Raw genomic sequence first — 22,427 nt, forward strand, 5'->3', positions numbered from 1 at the left:
ATGCTTTTGGAGGGGAGCTGAGTTAAAAATTAAAAATAGATTAATTTTTAAACTTTATATGAAAATTTCTTTTTTTTTGTTTTTTGTTTCTTTGCGGTACGTGGGCCTCTCACCGTTGTGGCCTCTCCCGTTGCGGAGCACAGGCTCCGGACGCGCAGGCTCAGCGGCCATGGCTCATGGGCCCAGCCACTCCGCGGCATGTGGGATCTTCCCGGACCGGGGCACGATCCCACATGCCCTGCATCGGCAGGCGGACGCTCAACCACTGCGCCACCAGGGAAGCCCTATATATGAAACTTTTTATGACATATATATTAGTGTATAATTCAATGAATTTCAGAAACTGCACACACCATGTAACCAGCACACAGAATATTACCTGAACCTCAGAAGCCGCACTGAGCCCACTTCTAATTGTTGTATCCTCTGCCCGCTTCCAAGGATAACCATGCTCCCACCCTCATTCCATCGATTAGTTTTGCCTGCTTTTGTTCCTCATCTGAATGGGATCATGGACAACATGCATTCCTTTATGTCTGGCTCCTTTATCTAACATTGTATTTCAGAGATTCATCATTATTATTGTGTGTAGCTGTAGTAGACACTTAAATTTTCCTCCAGAGAGACATTGCTTTATCTTTGCACAACGACGTTATCATTCAAGTGACTCATTCGGGAGGGTCAGTAATATGCCATTATGAACACAGAGAGGATGAAAGTGCTGGAGAGAAACCAGAGGCACTTTATAATTTATTAACATAGTGTGTTATTAATATATAATACAATTTACAGTATTGATTTTAAAAATAGAAGTCCTCTTTGGAAGGAGAAGGATTCACTTCCTGCTCTAAGGCGTTATCATGCCTTGTCCAAGGAAAGAATCATTCCTCTGGTACCGGCGATGGCTGTTAAATTATAGGATTCTTAAAGATTGCCAGCTTTTCCTGGAGACTGAGAAATCGTGATTTATTCCCACCTTTCTTTGTCCTTATCCCTGCAATCCCTGCACTATCTTACCCTGCACATATGAGGTACAAAATAGCTATTTGTTGGGCTTCCCTGGTGGCGCAGTGGTTCAGAGTCTGCTTGCCGATGCAGGGGACACAGGTTCGTGCCCCGGTCCGGGAAGATCCCACATGCCGCGGAGCGGTTATGCCCGTGAGCCATGGCCGCTGAACCTGCGCGTCCGGAGCCTGTGCTCCACAACGGGAGAGGCCACAACAGTGAGAGGCCCGCGTACCGCAAAAAAAAAAAAAAAGCTATTTGTTGACTGACTGAAGGGTCTAGCTAGCATTTATAGTACCTTCACAGTGCCAGCCCCTGTGCCCAGATCTCTTGTTTACTCACCACACCGACACTATCAGGCTGGTGCTATTATCACAGTTCGCTAGATGGGGAATCTTGGCCATCGGAAATAACTTATCCAGAGTCACTCAGACATTGTGTGGCAGAGCCAGGACCTTTGATCCCATGCTCTTTAGCCTTCACCGCGGTGCCTGCACACTCTATCTCAGGCCAACAGAAGCTGCGGTGGTGGCTAGGTGCTTGGGTGCCCTGTGGCCAGGAGCTCTGGCAGCCGAGAACACGCGGCCTGGTCTGTCCCGGCCCCTTCCCCTGTGGCCATGTAGAAGGAGCCTGCTCCGTGGGCTCTCACTGCCCGAGCCCCGTGGGTGGCGTGTGATTTCCTCGCTGGCTTCTTCCTCCCTCAGTATCCCCCGCCAGCGCCTGCTGCTGGTGCTGACTGCCTGTCACGGGGTTCCGTTGGCCACCTCCTCCATTGGGAGAGGAACGGACGCACGCAGCCTTAGCACCTGCAGTTTTCTCCACGTGCCGAGCTCCTCTCAGCCTCTGCCCCACCTCCCCCATGTGTATTTCATCTAGTTGCTGCCTAGTTAACCCACACATCTCATCTGGTATATATTGGCCCTTGATGATTATTCGTTGGAATGAAATGAATAAACGAATGGTAAATCAGACTTTAAAATTCAGTATTGATATAAACTTCACTTTTTAAAAAATGTTGACTCTGCCCTCCCCACTACTAAAAATGTAAGCGATGATAATGAATTAACATATAATAAAGAGGAAATGCAACACACCCATCCTTTTACGGTATGACATAAATGGGATAGATCATTTATAAGATTCTGTGACCTCTTCTGATTCTTAGCATAGTTTTTAACCAGCCTTTATATAGTGGTAATCATTATATATACTCAGCATTTTGTGTTTTTAAATTCTTTTCTTGATATTTTGCATGTGTTGATGTTTTCCATAAATCTACATGGACTACCTTGCTTATCATTTTTATTATAATATCCCACTGGATGGGCCTCCCGTAATAAACATGGGTTTTGCTTTTTGTAGCCAGTGCCCACCTGGCATTGCCAATTCTCTGGACTAGAGTAATTTAAAGGAAGCAGGTTGCAGGTTGTCTTGCTTGAGGAACTGGCCTTTTGGGCATTGTTGTGTCGTGATTATGGCAAAGCTGTGATGATGTGTCCCCCTATTTTATTCCAGGATGCTTTTCTCTGGCAGGCAGTGTGGCCATGTTGGGAGACCTGAGGAACTTTTACTGATGTTCAAGATATTCCTTGTCATCATTTGTCTTCATGTCACTGTGGTTACATCCCTGGAAGGTAAGGTGCCCATTTTCCTTCATCTTTTTCCTATTTTATCTCTGTGTGTGTGTGTTTATTTGGGATTGTTTTACTGTGGTAAAAAAAACATAACGTAAAACTTACCATTTTCACCATTTTTAAGTATATAATTCACTGCCATTAAATGTATTCACAGTTTTGTGCAACCATCACCACTATCCAGTTCCAGAACATTTTCATCATCTCAAATAGGAACTCTGTACCCATTAAGCAATAACCTCCCTTCCCCCCTCCCCCCAGGCCCTGGTAACCTCTGTTATTTCTGTCTCTATGATTTTGCCTATTCTAGGTACCTCATGTAAGTATAAGGAATCATACAATATTCATCCTCTTGTGTCTGGCTTATTTCCCTTAGCATGTTTCCAAGGTTCATCCATGTTGTAGCATGATCCAGAATTTCATTCCTTTTTAAGGCTGAATAATGCTCCATTGTATGTACATGTTTTGTTTATCTATTCAATGTTGATGGACATTTGGGTTATTTCCACCTTTTGGCTATTATAAATAATGCTAGTGTGAACATTGGTGTTTAAGTATCCATTTGAGTCCCTTCTTTCAATTCTTTGGGGTATATATACCTAGGAGTAGAATTGCTGGGTCATATGGTAATTCTATGTTTAACTTTTTGAGGATCTGCCAAACTGTTTCCCACAGAGGCTGCACCATTGAACATTCTCACCAGCAAGGCACAGGATTCCAATTTTTCGATATCCTCACCAACACTTGTTAGTTTCTGTTGTTTTGATAATGGATGTGAAATGGTATCATTGTGGTTTTTATTTGCATTTCCTTAATGATTAGTGATTTTGAACATGTTTTCATGTGCTTATTAGTCATTTGTGTATCTTCTTTAGAGAAATGACTATTCGAATCTTTGGTCCATTTTTGAATTGGGTTGTTTGGGGTTTTCTGTTGTCATTGAGTTTTAGGAGTTCATTATATACTCAGGATACTAATCCTTTATTATATATATGATTTGAAAATATTTTCCCCCTTCTGTGAGTTGTCTTTTCACTCTTTTTTTTTTTTGGCTGCGTTGGGTCTTCGTTGCTGTGCACGGGATTTCTTTAGTTGTGGCAAGTGGGGGCTACTCTTCATTGCGGTGTGCAGGCTACTCTTCATTGTGGTGTGCGGGCTTCTCATTGTGGTGGCTCCTCTTGTTGTGGAGCACGGGCCCTAGAGCACACGGGCTTCAGTAGTTGCAGCACACAGGCTCAGTAGTTGTGGCGCACAGGCTTAGTTGCTCCACAGGATGTGGGATCTTCCTGGACCAGGGATCAAACCCGTGTCCCCTGCATTGGCAGGCAGATTCTTAACCACTGCGCCACCAGGGAGTCCCTTTTCACTCTTTTAATAGTGTTCTTTGATGCACAAAAGTTTTTAATTTTGATGAAGTCCAATTTGTCTATTTTTACTTTATTGCCTGTGTTTTTGCTGTCATATCCAAGAAATGTCATGAAGATTTTTCCCTATTTTTCTTCTAAGAACTTTATAGTTTTAGCTTTTATGTTTAGGTCCTTTGATCCATTTTGAGTTCATTTTGTATACGTTGTAAGGTAAGAATCCAACTTCATTATTTTGCATGTGGATATCCAGTTTTCCCAGTACCATTTGTTGAAAACACTGTCTTTTCCCCACTGAGTGGTCTTGGCACCTTGGTCAAAAATTAATTGACCATATATGTGAGGGTATGTTTCTGGTGTTTATTTATTTTTCTTTTTTTTTTGCGGTACGCGGGCCTGTCACTGTTGCGGCCTCTCCCGTTGCGGAGCACGGGCTCCGGATGCGCAGGCTCAGTGGCCATGGCTCACGGGTGCAGCCGCTCCGCGGCATGTGGGATCTTCTCGGACCGGGGTATGAACCCGTGTCCCCTGCATCGGCAGTTGGACTCTCAACCACTGCACCACCAGGGAAGCCCCTATTTGTTTTTAAAAGTACCTACTCGAAGGCACTTCTGCATGGAAATTTAAGGGAGATACAGAATCACCCTAATGAAGCAGCATCCATTTCAGAAAAGAGGATCCTTAGAAGCTTATGTGAGAATGGGAAAAGGTACCTGAGGAAGGCGATAAAAAGTCCAGAAACCCCAGGGCTGCAATATCTTTGAGTACAACCGCCAAAAGAATACAGTGCTATGCAAATATAAAAAATCAGTATTTAAGAAGACATTATTAAGGACATACAGAGAAATACCTTACTTATTTAGAAGAGAGTTGCAAGACCAAGGAATCTTTGTTGGATAAAGCAAATATCTACTAGCAGCAAACAACGGCATAAATACAACAGACACACACAGATGCACACAAACTAAATGGAAAACTTGCAACAGATTAAAACACAGTTGAGGGCTTCCCTGGTGGCGCAGTGGTTGGGAGTCTGCCTGCCGATGCAGGGGACACGGGTTCGTGCCCCGGTCCGGGAGGATCCCACATGCCGCAGAGCAGCTGGACCCGTGAGCCATGGCCGCTGAGCCTGCGCGTCCGGAGCCTGTGCTCCGCAACGGGAGAGGCCACAACAGTAAGAGGCTAGCGTACCACAAAAAAAAAAAAAAAAATTATGAAAATGGGGCAGGTAAACATGAGAGTTTCATGGCTCTGAAACCAGCCTGAGTAGGGAAAACCTGTGTGGATGCTAAGGTCGCTGAATGTATTTCTTGCTCTGGCTCTCTGATGAATTGATTTCTTAAGGCAGTGGTTCTCAGAGTGTGGCCCCCAGACAAGCAACATCAGCATCACCTGGGAGCTTTTTAGAAGTGCAGATTCTCAGGCCCAGCCTAGACCTGCTGAATTGGAAACTCTGAGGGTGGGGTCCAGCAGTCTGTGCTTTAACCATCCCTCCAGGTGATGCTGATGCAGTCTCAGAGAGCCACAGTCTTAAAGAATTGGCTGAAACATTACTGTGCCCCATGATATAGTAGAAAGGTGGTGAGATCTAGAGTTAGAGCCCTCCCCGTGCCTGCCACCTGCTATTTGTATGATCTCTATTTGCCAGTAGACTGACATGGGACTCTATTTCCTCATCTTTAAAATGGGTGTAATCCTGAGCTCCCCCAGTGGGCTCTTGTTTTTTGTTTTTTTTAAAACATTATTTATCTTTTATTTTTTAAAATATTTTATTTATTTATATTTGGCTGCGTTGGGTCTTCATTGCTGTGCACGGGCTTCCTCTAGTTGCGGTGAGCGGGGGCTCCTCTTCCTTGTGGTGCGCAGGCTTCTCACTGTGGTGGCTTCTCTTGTTGCAGAGCACGGGCTCTAGGTGTGTGGGCTTCAGTAGTTGTGGCACGTGGGCTCAGTAGTTGTGGCTCACGGGCTCTAGAGCGCAGGCTCAGTAGTTGTGGCGCATGGGCTTAGTTGCTCCGCGGCATGTGGGATCTTCCCAGAGCAGGGCTTGAACCTGTGTCCCCTGCATTGGCAGGTGGATTCTTAACCACTGCGCCACCAGGGAAGCCCTGGGCTCTTGTTAAGGCTCAATATATGTTTAAAAAAAAAAAAGAAAAAGAAAAAGAACCTCCATGATGGCAAAGGTTTTTCTTTTTCTTTTCTCTGTTTCTTTTTCCAGCTTTATTGACATATAACATTTAACATTGCATATGCAAAGGTTTTTCTGAATGAAGTGTTTTGGGATCTGGAAAGGGCTAAATAGGAGTTCGTTATTGTCTTTCAGAACTCCAACTAAGAGTATTCATGTTATTTAATAATCACTCTGATAATATTTACCTGTGCCAGCCGCTGTTCTTTGAAGTAGGCACTAGTATTAGGCTCCGTTTTACAGACTTACAGGAAACCGAGGCACAAAGAAGGTAAGCAACTTGCCCTAGGTTAAACATTTTGGTTGCAGAGTTGCAATTCGAACTCAGGCCATCTGACCCAAAGTTTGTGTGTTTAGCCACTACGCTATCCTGTCTTCAGCATTCTTAACCTCTCTGCTACACTAGGTGTGTACTGTGCTTGGTGGTTGTGTAGCTGTAGGTTAAACATCAAGGTGGAATCCACTTTTGGACTGGACATTGGACTGGATCATCCAGATGGCTTATAGGCATCATGTCTCTGAACAGCTTTGGACTGAGGCAGGTTCTTTTCGGTTCAGGATGGCTTAGGTCTGGTCTTTGATGAAGGCCAAGGGGACCTGCTACTTCTACACTGGATAATCAGTTGCGTGGTAATGAGTGCCTGCTGTGTGCCTAGCATTACTGGCTGCTGAGAGGACATCATCTCTGACTCCAGGAAATTTACACTCCAGTTGGAGGGACATGACTATGACACATGAGAACAGTACAAACTGTAACTAAATCCTGAAGCGTGAGTCAGTGCTATAGGGCTTTAACATACGGCCTTTGGCCAAATCCGTGGGTGAGTCTAGTTAAATGTTAAGCCACCTGTAGCAGATGCTATTGGTGCGCTGCCCATCTCCCCCTGGCCCACCCAGAGGTCACCTAGAGACAGATCCTGCACGTGCTGGTGGCTCCCATGTCTCCCTGACTGAGAATGATCTGTACCCATGCGCCCATGCTTGGCCTGTACATGGAACAAGCTAGTAGTGCCGGGGAGTTAATACCCCAAAGCAGTGAAGAATGGGAGTTCGTGTTTACCTATGCCAGCTTCCTTGTCCCTTGGTGGGACAATGCTAAGGTGTGTTCTATACACCTAGGAGATTGTTGGATTGGGCCACAGTTGCCCATAGTAGCAGTGTGCTAATTAATGTACCCATTATTGGCTTTACTCTCTTCCCTACCTCACTCCCCTACTCCCTCCCTCTGCTTCCTGGGGTCATCCCCATTTGGAAACACACTCATTTTCCAAGTCCAGCCCAGTATTACTGCCTCTATGAAACCTCCCCTCACGTCTTCATAAGAATTAAATTTCTTCTGCCAGTGCTCCCTTTTCTGTTTATCCATGTCTTTTTATGCTTGTCACTTTGTATCATGTCATGATGTACTTCCTTTGCATCATGAGTCGTTTCAGCACATGGTCTGTGCCGGGTGAGAAGGGAGAATGAAGATTTGGCAAGGTGGGTGGGAAACTAATGGGGTGAAAGCAGGCAGAGGGCCTGCTCTGGGGCAGGCCGTGATGTAGATCATCTCATTTAATCCTCACAAAAACCCTTTATGGTAGATATTTTAAGTCTCAGTTTGCAGATGAAGAAACTGAGTGTCAAAGAGAGTAAGTCGTTTGCCCAGAGTCACACAGCTTGGAGGATCCCCCATTGGAATCAGTAGCCCGTACTGTTCATACTATACCAGGTTGCCCAGTAAGTGAAGACTGAATGAACGTGGCACTGAGGCACGGAGAGAAGAGGGAGAGGGAGCCTGAAGTAGACTGCCAGGGAGCAGCCGTTGCCCCTGGCTCTGGGGTATCTGGACTGCAAACACAGTAGCTTCACCCTGGAAGCCTGAGAGATGACTCAGTGGCTCTTGACAGTGAGGAGGGATCGGACTGACACTCCCTTTTTTTTTTTAAACATCTTTATTGGAGTATAATTGCTTTACAATGATGTGTTAGTTTCTGCTGTATAACAAAGTGAATCAGCTATACATATACATATATCCCCATATCTTCTCCCCGGACTGACACTCTCTTGTTAGGCCACTGACCAATAGAGAAAACCCTTAGACCTTGACACTTCCAGTTGTGTAATTTGGTGATGTTCGATGGAGTCATTCGTGGTCTACCAGAAGCCCAAATAAGTTTTGGCAGGTAACTTACCTCTAGCCTCTAGCTCTCTTGGGCTGTGCCAATACCTCTTTTCTTTTCTTCCTCCCTCCCTCCCTCCCTCCCTTCCTTCCTTCCTTCCTTCCTTTCTTCCACTGCTTTTTTTTGTCTTCCAAGAAGGTCTGCTTTTAGGTACAACTGTTTTCCAGAGCGTGAGATGACATATTAGTGGAAGATGGTTATAATTTCATTCTTGCAGAGTTGTCGTCCCCATGTGGAAACAAGTACACATTTGAGCCAATTTGGTGACCTCATGAGCTATAATCCCAACTTACTGTCTTTCTGGGCTGGATCTAGATCTTTCTGTGCTGAAGGCATTTCTAGTGATAGATTTCTCTCTAATTCCCCTTGTCCAAGGCCTCACTGGCTTGTCTCCTCTTACCGTCTCATGCTTTGTCCATCCAAGTCTTTGTTCTTCTTTCCAAACCCAGTGCTGGTCTCCTTGTCTCTCACTTTTCTGTCTGTAAAATTGCGATTATAAATACCATAGTGCTGATCTGATACTCAGCCAATTTCCCAAGCCCCCAAAATTCCACACAGGCATGAGGTCACTTCTGCTGGGCCCTGACTCTTTCCCTGGCAGGTAGAAGTGGTGACAAGGAATGATAGAGAATCTAGATGGGTTGAGGGGGAAACTGAAAGCAGAGGACATTGTGTCCCACTTTCCACTTAGAACTCCGGATGAGAACCCCTCACAGTGGACTGTAAGTCAACATGGGGCAGCGGCAGAGATGAGAAATGGTGGCACACTGTGTTTAGGCAGAGTGAAGGCTGGAGGTGGTGTCCTCTCCAGGTCTTTCTCATCTCTTGTGTGACAGGGAAGGGATTCAAAATTGCCCTCGTGTTCCTAGTGGGTAGCTCTGTTGAGAGCCAGGGGCAGGGACAGGGCTGCAGAGATGACGGTGTGGACAGCTGAGACCAGGGGCCAGATGGAGGATGTGACAGACACCCAGTGGTGAGAGCCGAGAGGACCTAGGTCAGCAAGAGAGGGACCCCCCAGGCCAGGGTGGGATTCTGAGAGACTAGAACATGGGGCGCACTGGACACAGCCTTCAGCAGTGGATGCCAGCTGGACCCCCAGGAACCCTGCAGGGTGAGGGGGATCCCTGGAGAGACCCTTGAGAACCCAGGGCTCAGCACGAGGTGATGTAGGTCCTTCCTCCGTGCTGTGCAGAACACTGGCACCCCATTCCTAACCTGGAAGCCATCTTGACTACCAGAAGGAAGAGGAGGGAAAACGAAGATTGCGCATTTATCTGGAAGACATTGAGTTACCTAGAGACCATTTTAGAGCGGAAGAGAGAGCTACCTTAAATCATCAGGCTTAAGGATCCCTTTCCTGTACCTCTGGAATGGAGGCTCCAAAACAAGATGGAGTCATCCTCGACATCAAAGGAAAGCTCAAGGATTTCTTTTTAATTTGTTTATTGTCACTATTGTTTGTACATCTAAATTATGTCTATACATTTTATAAGATTTTTTTTTTAATTTTTATTTATTTATTTTTAGTTTTGGCTGTGTTGGGTCTTCGTTTCTGTGCGAGGGCTTTCTCTAGTTGCAGCGAGCGGGGGCCACTTTTCATCGCGGTGCGCGGGGCTTTCACTGTCGCGGCCTCTCTTGTTGCGGAGCACAGGCTCCAGATGCGCAGGCTCAGTAGTTGTGGCTCACGGACCTAGTTGCTCCGTGGCATGTGAGATCTTCCCAGACCAGGGCTCGAACCCGTGTCCCCTGCATTGGCAGGCAGATTCTCAACCACTGCGCCACCAGGGAAGCCCCGTATGTCTATACATTTTATACTAACTCTAAAACATCCATACTGAACAGTTAGGATGTGTCAGGACACTGCTAGCAGTGGTGAAGGCCATCATGATATCCTGAATTCTGCTCCTCCTCCCGGTTTTATCTTTGCAGGTATGAAGGAATATCTGGTCAGGTCCTGTCTCTATCCTCCATAGTGTTAGCACATAGTAAGTGCTCAATAAACTGGCTGGTTGGTTGGTTTTGATTTGTGGCTCTAGTCTAAAGCCTAGAGATACACTGAAACATGGACTGCTCTCCTCAGCTGACACCACCAGCATTATCCTTATCTGAACCCAGTGAGTTCTGATACAACATATATTCCACTAAACTTTTGTGTAGACCTCAGTGAGGTGGCTGTACATTGGCTCCAATTACCCTTAAGGAATGTATTTCCTTTCCTCCATGTGATGAAGGGGCTCAGCTGATTGCCTGTTAAGAGTCCTTCACACTTTGACATTGTGAGTTCGATTACCCAGTAGGATCAGTCTTTGGATTCCTGATTTGTTGTCCTGGGATACCGGGGATCCTTGAGGTCTGCCTCGAACTAAGAACCACTCATCTCTGCAATCCCATTTTAAGGCTGCTCTCCTATTCAAAGTTCCTAATATGAAATTGGAAACAATTTAAAAGTCCTATTTTCTCCAGACTACTTTTTTTAACTTGACGTGATTTCGAAAGCTCTTAAAGTTACAGTGAAGCCAGTGAATCCCTTGATTTCCATATTGATAAAAGCTCCAGACATGGCTTTTGCTGACTGGTAAATATCCCAGTTGCCAGTGCTATCCTTGCCTTGTTGTACGTGGAAAAGTCCCAGTGTCTCTTTGTAGGATCCAGTGGCAACAGCACATAGCACTGAACATTAAGAACAGCGGTAGCAACCCATCTGGACATTTCTGTAGGTCTTCATGGTCTACAGAGCACCTTGGCATACATCATCTCCTCATGTCCCCCTGAGGTGGGTGGAGAAGTTTGTATTATCCCCACTTTGCTGATGAGAAGACTGAAGCGCAAAGCAAAGGATACTTTTCTAGGTTACCCAGCAAGAGACAGTATCAAGGTGCTGAAAGCAGCTCTCCAGAACTCTTTCTTGTACACCAGCCTGCACGAAGTGCTTGCTTTTGGTTATAGGAGTATGTTTTAGCCAAGATCTTTAACAAGGGTGACTTTAACCATGAGGAATGTCCCTCTAAATGAGGGGTTGGCAAACTTTTCTTTAAAGAACCAGATAATAAATATTTTGGCTTTGTGATCCTTATGGCCTCTGTGACAACTACTCAGCGCTGCCCATGCAGCTCAAAAGCGGCCCTAGACAATATGTAAATGAATAGGTGTGGCTTTGAGCCAGTGGAACTTTATTTGCAAATACAGTTGGTGGGCTGGACTTGGCCCATGGACTGTAGTTTACAGACTCCTTCCTGATCTAGACAGTGCAGAAGTGGTGCGGCACTTAGTACTGATCATTTATATTACACCCATTCCTTGCTTTTCTTCTTGCTGGCTGAGCCTGGCTTCGTAGGGTGCTCCCCTCTTTCCGCACTCAGGAGTAAATCCTGATTATTCTAAGCCACCCGTGGAACTGCCGTTCCTTGCCAATATTTGATTTAGGAGCGGGTATGTGACTGAATTTTTTTTTTTTTTGCGGTACACGGGCCTCTCACTGTTGTGGCCTCTCCTGTTGTGGAGCACAGGCTCCGGACGCGCAGGCTCAGGGGCCATGGCTCACGGGCCCAGCCGCTCCACGGCGTGTGGGATCTTCCCGGACCGGGGCACGAACCCGTGTCCCCTGCATCGGCAGGCGGACTCTCAACCACTGCGCCACCAGGGAAGCCCTGTGACTGACTTTTGACCAAAAAGACACCTGGGAAAATCTGCTGGGGGACTTCTAGGAAAACATCCCCACTCCTGAGACTCAATGAAAAAGAGTTTCTCTTCTTACTCTGGACACGCACTGTCCAATATGATAGCCACTAGGCACATGTGGCTATTTAAATTTAAATTAATTAAAATTAAGTGAAATTAAAAATTCAGTTCCTCAGTCACACTAAGTCACATCTCAAGTGTTCAGTGTTCACATGGGGCTAGTGGTTGCCGTACTGGACGGTGCAGATATAGAATATTTCCATCATTGTAGAAAGTTCTATTGGCTAGTGCTGTGCCTAGACATTTTCGTGTTTGGATTTGATGCCTGAAACAGTGGTAGCCATCTTAAAAACACTGAGAGGAGCTAGGGAGTGCAAGGAGAAAGTGGAGATAACCTGAGTTTTTGAAAGGTTGAGTCCCTGAACTAACTGTATCCTGAGGCTGAGTGAACCGACGGCTGGAAAAGGCCTGGGTCTTTGTTGCCATCACTGAGCTGTAGGACCAGCCTTAGAACTGTCCGCTTTTGGAGTTCTTGTTAGGTGGGTTAATTGAATGTCCTTAATGTTTGTGATACTTTTAACTGAACGTTCTGCGACTTGCCTCTGAAAGCATTCTAACACATCTAAGAGTTAACTTTACAAAGGTTTACTGTGTGTCACATCGTTTTAAATGCTTCGTGCGTTACCTCCGTGAATCCTGATAATAGTTACGGTCAGGTGTTAATCCTTCATTTTCTAGATGAGGGAACTGAGGCTTGGACGGTTTGAGTCACTTCCAAGTTCACACAGCTGGAAAGTAGAAGTGGTGGCATTTTAGAACTTGTGTCCTTAACCACTTCCTCAGCGTTTAGTCCCTGAAGCAGTTGAAAATGTTTTTTTACATGACTTTGACTGAAACTTTGCCATATTCATTTATCCTGGGATGGGTTTGTACCTCCAAAGGACTAGATAAAGATTAAGAGAGATCTGAGGAATAAAAGCAATAGTTCCGCTGATTTAATCTGTTAAGAAGTAAGTTGTTCCAAGAGAACATGTTGTTGAAATGTACCTTGATGTGGGTACAGCTTTCCTTCAAGGAAATAACAAGAAACAGATTGATCTTGGCAAGAAGCCTCATGTTCACAAGATCACAGCGCTGTAAAAGAAACCCATCAAGATAGATTGAGAGTGCTTTTGCAACAATGTCTGTGGCAATTGTGGTTTTTTTTTTTTTTTTTGCGGTACACGGCCCTCTCACAGGCTCCGGACGCGCAGGCTCAGCGGCCATGGCTCACGGGCCCAGCCGCTCCGCAGCATGTGGGATCTTCCCGGACTGGGGCACGAACCTGTGTCCCCTGCATCGGCAGGCAGACTCCCAACCACTGCACCACCAGGGAAGCCCAATTGTGTTTGTTTTTAACATCAGTGTCCTATTTGACCTATACCCTTCCCTCTTCTTTCCCTTCAGGAATGCACACAGCATAAAGTAAAAGTTACTCCCTTGTTGCTCTAGTATTTAGTATAGTATAGAATTTTGTTAATTTAAGGACGAGAGAAATGAAAACTATCAAATGGGTGGTGGTGTTGCTTTGATGAATAAATGAGAATTGCTTATAATTATCTGATTAATTGAATAAACAAGGACTGAACACATAGCTGTCTTGTGTCTCAACTCTGTAGCCTTTTTTGCCTTGCTCCTAATGTAAAATATGCCTTGTCATTACACTGGTTACTGGTTTGGATTCACAGTAAAGGCTAACCAATTCTGGGTTTTGGTGTACAGGCAGGAGGGATGAGTTTGAATTATTGAAGAACTTTCAGTCATAGGATTTTTTTCAAAGTAGAATTTTAAAACTTTCAAGTGAGTTGCATAATATCACTAAAATGTAGACTCTGTCTGAGGCCAGGGGTTTGGTTTTATTCCTGCTATAACCCCAGTGCCTGGCATACAATTGGCCTTCAAAAATTGGAATAAGTGAATAAGCTTTGGGCAAATCCCTTCATGTTCTGAGCATCTTTCCTCCCTTGTAGACTGAGGGGCTTGGACTAGTTTGGTATTTAGTCTTTTCCAGACCTATGGCTTATGTTGTAATTCTTTTCTCCCAGTGAACTCCAAGTCCTAAAAGATACTATCTTTCAAATGGTTTATTTAAGTAAAATTTTCCTCCCATTTTTGTGCTGAGCAAAGACAACAAAGATAACTGCATCCAGTGTTTGTGATCAGTAGTAGAAAACCAGGAGAGATATAATTTCAAACAAAGCAAACATCACACTCTGTTTTCTCATGCAGTGTATTGTGGGTAAATAAACCATTTTTGAAGTAAAGAAATATAGTATAAGTCACTACCTTTGCCACTTTTCTGGATTTACAATATTATACTAGGTCATCTTCAAGTCTCCTTCACCTCTGAAATGGATTTCTATGAACTTCCATTTCCTGATGTGTAATACAAAGTGATGGAACCCCACGGTCTTTCTAGGAGATGTCTTCCTATGATGCTAACCCATGGAAACTTGAATTAGATGAACACAGTGTTGTAATAGATATTCTCACTAATCAAGCATTAGTGAATAGATAGGAATGTTTTAAAGTTAGAATGGAAATCACATACATGCAAATCTTGGAAAGAAACTATCTTTATGATTTTTTAAAAACGCCCCTCTGCAAATTACTGATATCACGTTGTTTGTTTTAAGAAAAAAAAAACCAGTTTATTACATAAAGGTAAACTATCCAAAGACACAGAATCATGCAGAGTGAATTAATAATAATTACAGGGACTTCCCTGGTGGCGCAGTGATTAAGAATTCGTCTGCCAATGCAGGGGACACAGGTTCGAACCCTGGTCTGGGAAGACCCCACATGCCGTGGAGCAACTAAGCCCATGGGCCACAACTACTGAGCCTGAGCTCTAGGGTCCACGAGCCACAACTACTGAGCCCGCGTGCCACAACTACTGAAGCCCACGCACCTAGAGCCCATGCTCTGCAACAAGAGAAGCCACCGTGATGAGAAGCCTGTGCTTCGCAATAAAGAGTAGCCCCCGCTCGATGCAACTAGAGAAAGCCCATTTGCAGCAACAAAGACCCAGTGCAGCCAATAAATAAATGAATAAACATTTTTAAAAAAAAATAATAATTACAACTTACTGTTGGAACTGTGATAAAAATACTTTGTAAATGTAATATAATTTCATTCAAAGTAATCACCCCCATTTTTACAGATGAAGAAATATAAGCAGAGAAATGTCAGAAACTTACTCAAGGCAGAGCAAGGATTTGGACCTCTCTCTCAAGAGCCTAGTCTCTTAATCACATTTAAAGTTGGTTAAGGAGGCATGCTCATTCATCCATTGGAAATATATGGACATGGGCCTTTTATCCACATGGAGATTACTAACTCAAGAGTTACACATTATTAAAAGTGAGGAGTCCCAGATCAGACTTCAAAGCTCATGACAAGCCAAAGACAATAGAAGGGGAAAACAGTAGAACAGGAGCCGCCAACGTACAGAGGCCTAAGGGCCTCCTAAGCATCTTCTACCCAGAAGTGCTACAGCAGAGGTTAAGGTTTACATGGCTTCAAAACAGAGGGAACTCAAAAATACAACTTTTTCAACTAAGGATGCAGCAAGAATATCCATAATTCAGCCGTTCTCTGTGGCTTTTACTAGTATGTCACTGTTTACAGAACTGGTTTGTCACATAGGAGTTCTACAGTTGGGGGTTATGAAAAAAACATGTTATGGATGTTAGCTAGGAGCAAAGCTGGGGAAGTGTGTCACAAAGAAGGGGGGATTCATATTCAGCCTCAGAGTGGCAAGGACTCCCCCTCCTCTGATTCATATTGATTCCCTGACTTTTGACCTAGTCAATATAAGGGCAAAGAACTGGAGAGAAAATGACCGGGGAGAGTGATTTTAGCATTAATTTTGACCTATCATTAGTTTAATGGGTATCATTACTCTACAACACTCAAATTAAGTCTGATGTGGCAGAGACTGGCTGGCAGTTCACCAAAGCTTTCTTCCTTAGCACACAGCTAGACTACATTTCCCAGCCTCCCTTGCAGTTAGAAGTGGCCATGTGGCTGAGTTCTGGCCAGTGGGTGTGGGGAAGAAATGATGTTTGCCACTTCCGGGCTTAGCCATTAAAAATCTCCCACCTGGGGCTTCCCTGGTGGCGCAGTGGTTGAGAGTCCGCCTGCCGATGCAGGGGACGCGGGTTCGTGCCCCCGTCCGGGAAGATCCCACGTGCCGTGGAGCGGCTGGGCCCGTGAGCCATGGCCGCTGAGCCTGCGCGTCCGGAGCCTGCGCTCCGCAACGGGAGAGGCCACAACAGTGAGAGGCCCGCGTACCGCAAAAAAAAAAAAAAAAAAAAATCTCCCACCTGTTTGCCTGGGTGGATGTTGCTCTCCAGAACAAACTTGGAATCTTCATGTTGAAAATGGCAGTGCCTCTGTCAGCCTGGGTTCCTGAATGATTGCATGGAGCAGATGCTGCTCTCTCTGTCCCACCCTACCCTCCACTCTAGGCTGCTGATTGGACTTCACACCTGGAAAATTAACTTTTTTTTTTTTTTAAGTGTCTGAGATTTCAGCGTTTATTTATTGTAGCAACTTGCCTTACCTTAACTAATGAGGCAGAGTAGTTGGCACATCTCATTCATTCTGCCATTGGAAGGTGGGGTGGGATAGGCTAGGCATCCCTTCTTTCTTGAGATCATGTATGAACCCAGGTTCATACAATCTAAGAAAGCTGGAGGAGGCTATTCTGGGCACTACCAGATTATCACTGTCCAATCAGGAGAGAGTCATTTGTAGTCAGGAGACTCCACCAGAGCTGCCCACTCCCTTTGTGCCAACCCAGGCCACTGGGACCTCCACAATGTGGTGTAAGGTTAAGACTACAGGCTCTGGACTTCCTGGGGTCAAGTCTTACCTCTTCCATTTATTAACTCTGACTGTACCAAGGTATTTAATCATTGTGCTTCAGTTTCCTTATCTGTAAAGTAGCAGTATCTCTCTCATAGAGTTATATGCAGATTAAGTGAGTTAATGCATGTAAAACAGATGGCTGAAATGCATTTGACACGTTGTAAGAACTCCGTAAAAACTATAGCCGTCATCACTAGAGACCAGCATGATCTAATAGAAATTTTTGTGATAATGGAAGTGTTCTATATGTGTCCAGTACAGTAGCCACCAACCACATGTGGCCATTGGCCACTTGAAATGTGACTGAGAAACTGAATTTTAAATTTTATTTAACTTTAAATTTAAATAGCCACACGTGGGTAGTGGCTACCATATTGAACAGTACAGCTATAGGCCATCTGTTCTAATTGCTTCAGAATTTTTTGAATTAGTGGTTTTGGGGTTTTTTTGGATATATACCCAGGAGCGGAATTGCTGGGTCATATGGTAGTTCTATTTTTGGCTTTTTGAGAAACCTCCCTACTGTTTTCCACAGTGGCTGCACCAATATACATTCCCACCAACTGTACGAGGGTTCCCTTTTCTCTACATCCTCGCCAACATTTGTTATTTGTTAACCTTCCTGCCGCACTTGAGGGATTCAGAGCAATGTCATCTGCACTGTTGGGGTTTGATAGGTTAACTATTCTGCTTCTCCCTCACCGCAACATCCCCTACATCCTCTCATCTTACCTTAGAAGTGTCTGTTGAACCTCTCTTTTCATGCCAGCTTCCCAAGCACCGGTTCAAGTCGTCATCATGTCTTGGCTAATCTACTGCAGTAGCCTGCTGTCTGGCCGTCCCACTATAGATCACCCTCCTCGTTTATTTCATAGCTATATAAAAAAAATATTGTTCTGTGCCAGGGGCTGGGGAGAATGGGGAGTCCATTGTGCAGCCAAGTCCTTACCTTAGGCTCCGCACCCCCGGAGAACCTAAGCTAAGGTGCCAAGGGGGTCACTGCTCACCTGTCAGCTGGCAAAGAGTGGCGTGATCTGAGGGAGACTGGAAGAGTTTCTGTACCCTACCCACTGGTGCCCCACCCCCCCACTTCCAGGTGCTTCTGCACTTAAACATCTACCACAGGGAACTCTCACTACCCATAAATGACAGGTGCTTTGGAGTGAAAGAACATGTCAGCTGACTAACAGCAGAATCACCCGAGACACTAGTGGGGATCCAGGAGGAGAGGGGCACCCAGGCAAATGTTGCTTTCCTTAAGCTGGATCTCTTCGGGAGGAAACGGAGATAGCCCTGGAGTGTGCATTCTCTATGGGGGCCACTTCGCCCCCATGGGAATGAAAATTGGTTCTTGGGGGCCAAAAAAATTTATTTGTTTTTTTGGCTGCGTTGGGTCTTCATTGCTGTGCGCAGGCTTTCTCTAGTTGCGGCGAACCGGGGCTACTCTTCGTTGTGGTGCACGGGATTCTCATTGCGGTGGCTTCTCTTGTTGCATAGCACGGACTCTAGGCGCGTGGGCTTCAGTAGTTGTGGCGCACGGGCTCTAGAGCGCAGGCTCAGTAGTTGTGGCGCATGGGCTTAGTTGCTCCGCGGCATGTGGGATCTTCCCAGACCAGGGCTCAAACCCGTGTCCCCTGCATTGGCAGGTGGATTCTTAACCACTGCATCACCAGGGAAGTCCCAAAATCTTACATATTACACAGGGCTGGGACTTGGATGAGGCAAGTGAGGGGTCTAGGGCACAGAATGTTAGGAGACACCCCCTCTTAGGGCTGTGTGTGTGTGTGTGTGTGTGTACACACATACATAAATACACGCATACATAAATATATACATACTGTTTGGATGGCAAGGAGTGTTGTGAGTAAGGGGATGGAAAGGGTCGGGCAAAGGGGGAAAGTGTTGTGATTTTAAATAGAGTGGTCTGGATCAGTCTCTCAGAGAAGGTGATATTTGAGCAACATTTGAAAGAGGCAGCAGGGCAAACCAAGGGGTTCTCTGTGGGAAAAGTATTTCAGGCAGAGGGAGCAGCAAGTGCAAAGGCCCTGAGGTGGGACTATGCCCAGTGTGCTGGAGGAACAGCAGGGACACCAGAGTGGTTGGGTGAGGGGAGAGGAGGGGGAGATGAGGTCTGAATAGAGGGCCATGTTTCACGGGCATGTGGGGAGATTCCATGAAGAAGCATGGGTATAATGCCACTGTAATAAGTGTTCAATAGAGGCCAGTTTGCCTCTCTCCCTCCCTGCCCCCTGAAACACTAAGCAGTATTTACCTTTCAGACTGAAAAAGCTCCAGAAGCTACCAGCCTTCAGAAGTAGAGTGAACCCAAGTTGTGGCTAGCATTTTATAATGGAAAGCACAACCCAAATACTCCATTATCTGCACTGGCCTTGACGGGCAGCCTAGATTACTGTCTATGTGTCTAACTTCAGGGGGGCTGGGAAGGGGGGATGATGCCCTAAAACCCCCACCTGTCAGAAACAGTTTATTTCAAGGCTCTCCTCCTTCCTAAAGTATACATCCCTCCCAGTGGAATGGGGTGGGTGACCAGCAGGTCAGTGGCTCTTCACTGTTTTAGACCACAGCCCAAGATGAGAAGCAGCCCAGTATAGTGGGGCTGGAAAGCCTAGGCTCAGATCCTAGCTCTGTCCCTTTATTACACACGTTATTTGACCTCCCTGTGCCTCGGTTTCCCCATCTGTAAAATGGGGTAACTTGCCTCGTATTGTTGTTATGAGGACTAAATGAGTTAATATTTATGAAGTGCCTGGTCACAGTAATGCTATATACATGCTTGTTAATTTAAAATAGAGTCCCTTTTGGGACTCTACTGTTCCCAGAAAAAAATACATATGAATACACACAAATTTGCATTCTATTCTAGGGCATTTATGGACACTCCAAAATGCATCTCCTAGATCCTCAAGGGAGGGACTGTCTGTTAACCTCTGAGAGAGGCCAGATCAATTCTGGAGGGGTTAAGGGGCAAGAGGGCGGGTGAGTGGTACCGTGTGAGGACGGGAGAGGAGCAAGACCCAGGGGCTGGGGAATCAAGGCCACGTTTCACCCACTTCCCGTTTTGGCCAAGGCCCACCTAGAATTGCCAATCGTTTGCACTTTGGGAAATTCCACCAGCTAGGAGGTGAAGTTTTCTTTAGGGATGTCATTATCAATTGTTTAATAAAAACGTTGTGTCAGAGTATTTATTGAGCACTGTGACGTGAGATGGTCACAGCTCAAGTAAACACATTTTGGCTGTGCCGAAGTAGAAATGTTTTCAGTCATTTTTTTGGTTCTATAGTAAAATCTGAAAAATACAGTTCTTGTAAGAGTGTCTGTTGTCCCAAGCCCTGGAGAGCCACTGTCATAATAATTTTGTTTTGTTTGGGGTTCCTGTATAAGAGTGCCTAGGCGTGGCACCTTGTTTTGAATCATCTCTCTATGGAACAGTAATTCAATCCAGAGAAGGACTGTCACCAGATTACAAATTTTAGTTGGCTCTAAAACGTTCATGCAAGGAGGGCTAGTTGTATTCTCTTTAGATCCACTCCTAGAAGATTAAGCCTTTATCTTTCCCGTCCAACTTCGGGGAGAATGTGCTGGGTGTAAAGAGAACCAACTGTCTGACGCTTTAAGTCTTACATCTCCCACATATCAAATAGCAGAAGAAAAATGAAAACCTCAGAACCCTCAGACATGACCTTGTATGTCTTGGGTGCAGGTTATTTGGGAGGTGATCCCAGGAATCAGGAGTGAGCGAGCAGGGAGAGGGCATTAGGAAGAGGAAAGGTTGATAAAGGGTACGGTATTGAGATCATTGCTGTAGGCAACGTTTGTGATACGGCAGTTGAATGGCCATTTTAGTATACGTTTAGAAGATCTGTTAAGCAAGCTACCTGCTGTGATTGGCAGTTATAGCTATGATTCCAAAGTACAGATTCTGAACCATAGCCATCTAAGAAGTATTCTCAAGTCTTTCCTTCATGGACTCTGCCTCATTGCTCTCAGATCTTTTGCCCATCTTTCCCCTGCTGTGCTTTGTATCACAGGGACCTGACCCCTTGCAATATTTGCATTAAATTGCTGCTCTTGAACTACCTGTCATATATTCATGACTGCTGGAGACTCCTTAATGATGTCATCAGTCAATGCAAAAATGCAAAGCCCTGCACTGGATTCCTGGAGGATAATAAAGAATCAAGGAGCTTAGCATTTAGTTGGGAAAACAAGACATACAGTGGAAAAGTTAAATAACAGTGCCTAACAGTATATGTCCAAATGCCAAGTGAATGGTGTAGCCAATGAATAAACTTTAAGATACTAAGAGGAAAGAGCCATCTCCATCAGTTTCATGCCAGGGCACGCTTTAGAGGGCTGGAGAGCTGACAGAAAGGGGTCATCTAAAACTTCCAATTTTGGAAGGGTAAGAATTTGGAATTTTATTTGAAATCTCCTAATTCTTAAATGTTGGTAAGTAATTCAAACTTTCAAAAACTTCAGTGTGAGTTCCATTGTGTGGGCAAGATAGAACTTGTCGGGGAGCTGAGTTGGGGTTGGGAGCCAATGGTGTGCATTCGGTGGATGGCTTACTGAGTTGGGTGAGAAGTCAGACGCAAAGAACGTTAAGATCCTTGCCAATGAGAAGGTTCCGGGTTCTAATATTTCACTTATGTGTGAGGCGATCAAGATCTGGGCTTAGAAGGGGGCAGTGGGCATGGGAAGAAAGGAGAGGTAAGAGAGAGATTAGGGAATATTAATACCCTCCCTTTATGTACTAGTTTATGGTCTACACAGTTTGTCGTTGGAGGTAGGATAGAATAGAGGCCCAGAGGGTAGGCTTTGAAGTCAGACTGCCTGGGTTCATATCCCAGCTCTACAGTGAATTCCCACGGAGGCCTGGAACAATTCACAGAACCTTGCGCAGCCTCAGTTTCTCAAGCGCTAAAAAGGACTGATGCTAAGGAATCCACATATTTCATAGAGTCGTTGGCTGATTTTAAATAATAAAATGCGCATGAAGCTCTTCGTGTGTTAAGCCTGGCTCACAGGAAGCATCAATCAGTGTTCACTCTTACTGTCATCACACACATCATTTCTCTTTAATCCTTGCAACAGCTCCCTGTTAGGGTGAGAAGAATGCACAGGATGGATGACGGAATCTGGGGGTGGGATGGGAGGTGGGGAACAGGAGGAGTCAGGAGCGATGGCCAGAGCGTGAGCCTTTGGTTTGTAGACTCAGCTGTATTGCTGAAACTGACTTTAGTTTTCTGGGCCCTTCACTTAACCCCTGTGGGATTTTTCTTCCTAAAGTGTGGTTCCTTGCAAGTCATATTCTCCATAATTTAAAAAAACTGGATTTTTGAGTATGTAGGAAGAACAATGGCTCCCCAAAGATGTCCCCTTCTAATGCCTCAAACCTGTAACTATGTTGCCTTACATGATAAAAGGGATTTTGCAAATGTGATTAAAGCTCAGGACTGGGAGA

General features: G+C 45.1%; 1 protein-coding gene across 6 annotated transcripts in view; it reads left to right on the top strand.

Moving 5' to 3' along the window:
- Positions 1–22,427, top strand: part of ADGRG2 (adhesion G protein-coupled receptor G2) — a 112,619-nt gene that overhangs the window by 39,014 nt on the left and 51,178 nt on the right. For all 6 annotated transcript variants that reach the window (XM_089904733.1, XM_089904736.1, XM_089904732.1 and 3 more), the window contains exon 2: positions 2,521–2,639. In XM_089904733.1, coding sequence (XP_089760859.1) covers positions 2,522–2,639 — 118 coding nt within the window. In that variant the 5' untranslated portion in view covers position 2,521. The remainder of the gene's footprint in view (positions 1–2,520; positions 2,640–22,427) is intronic.

Source organism: Delphinapterus leucas, chromosome X (assembly GCF_059928025.1).
Source record: "Delphinapterus leucas isolate spDelLeu-1000000601 "Yukka" chromosome X, BTC_Dleu_Yukka2, whole genome shotgun sequence".
Classification (NCBI taxonomy): Eukaryota; Metazoa; Chordata; class Mammalia; order Artiodactyla; family Monodontidae; genus Delphinapterus; species Delphinapterus leucas.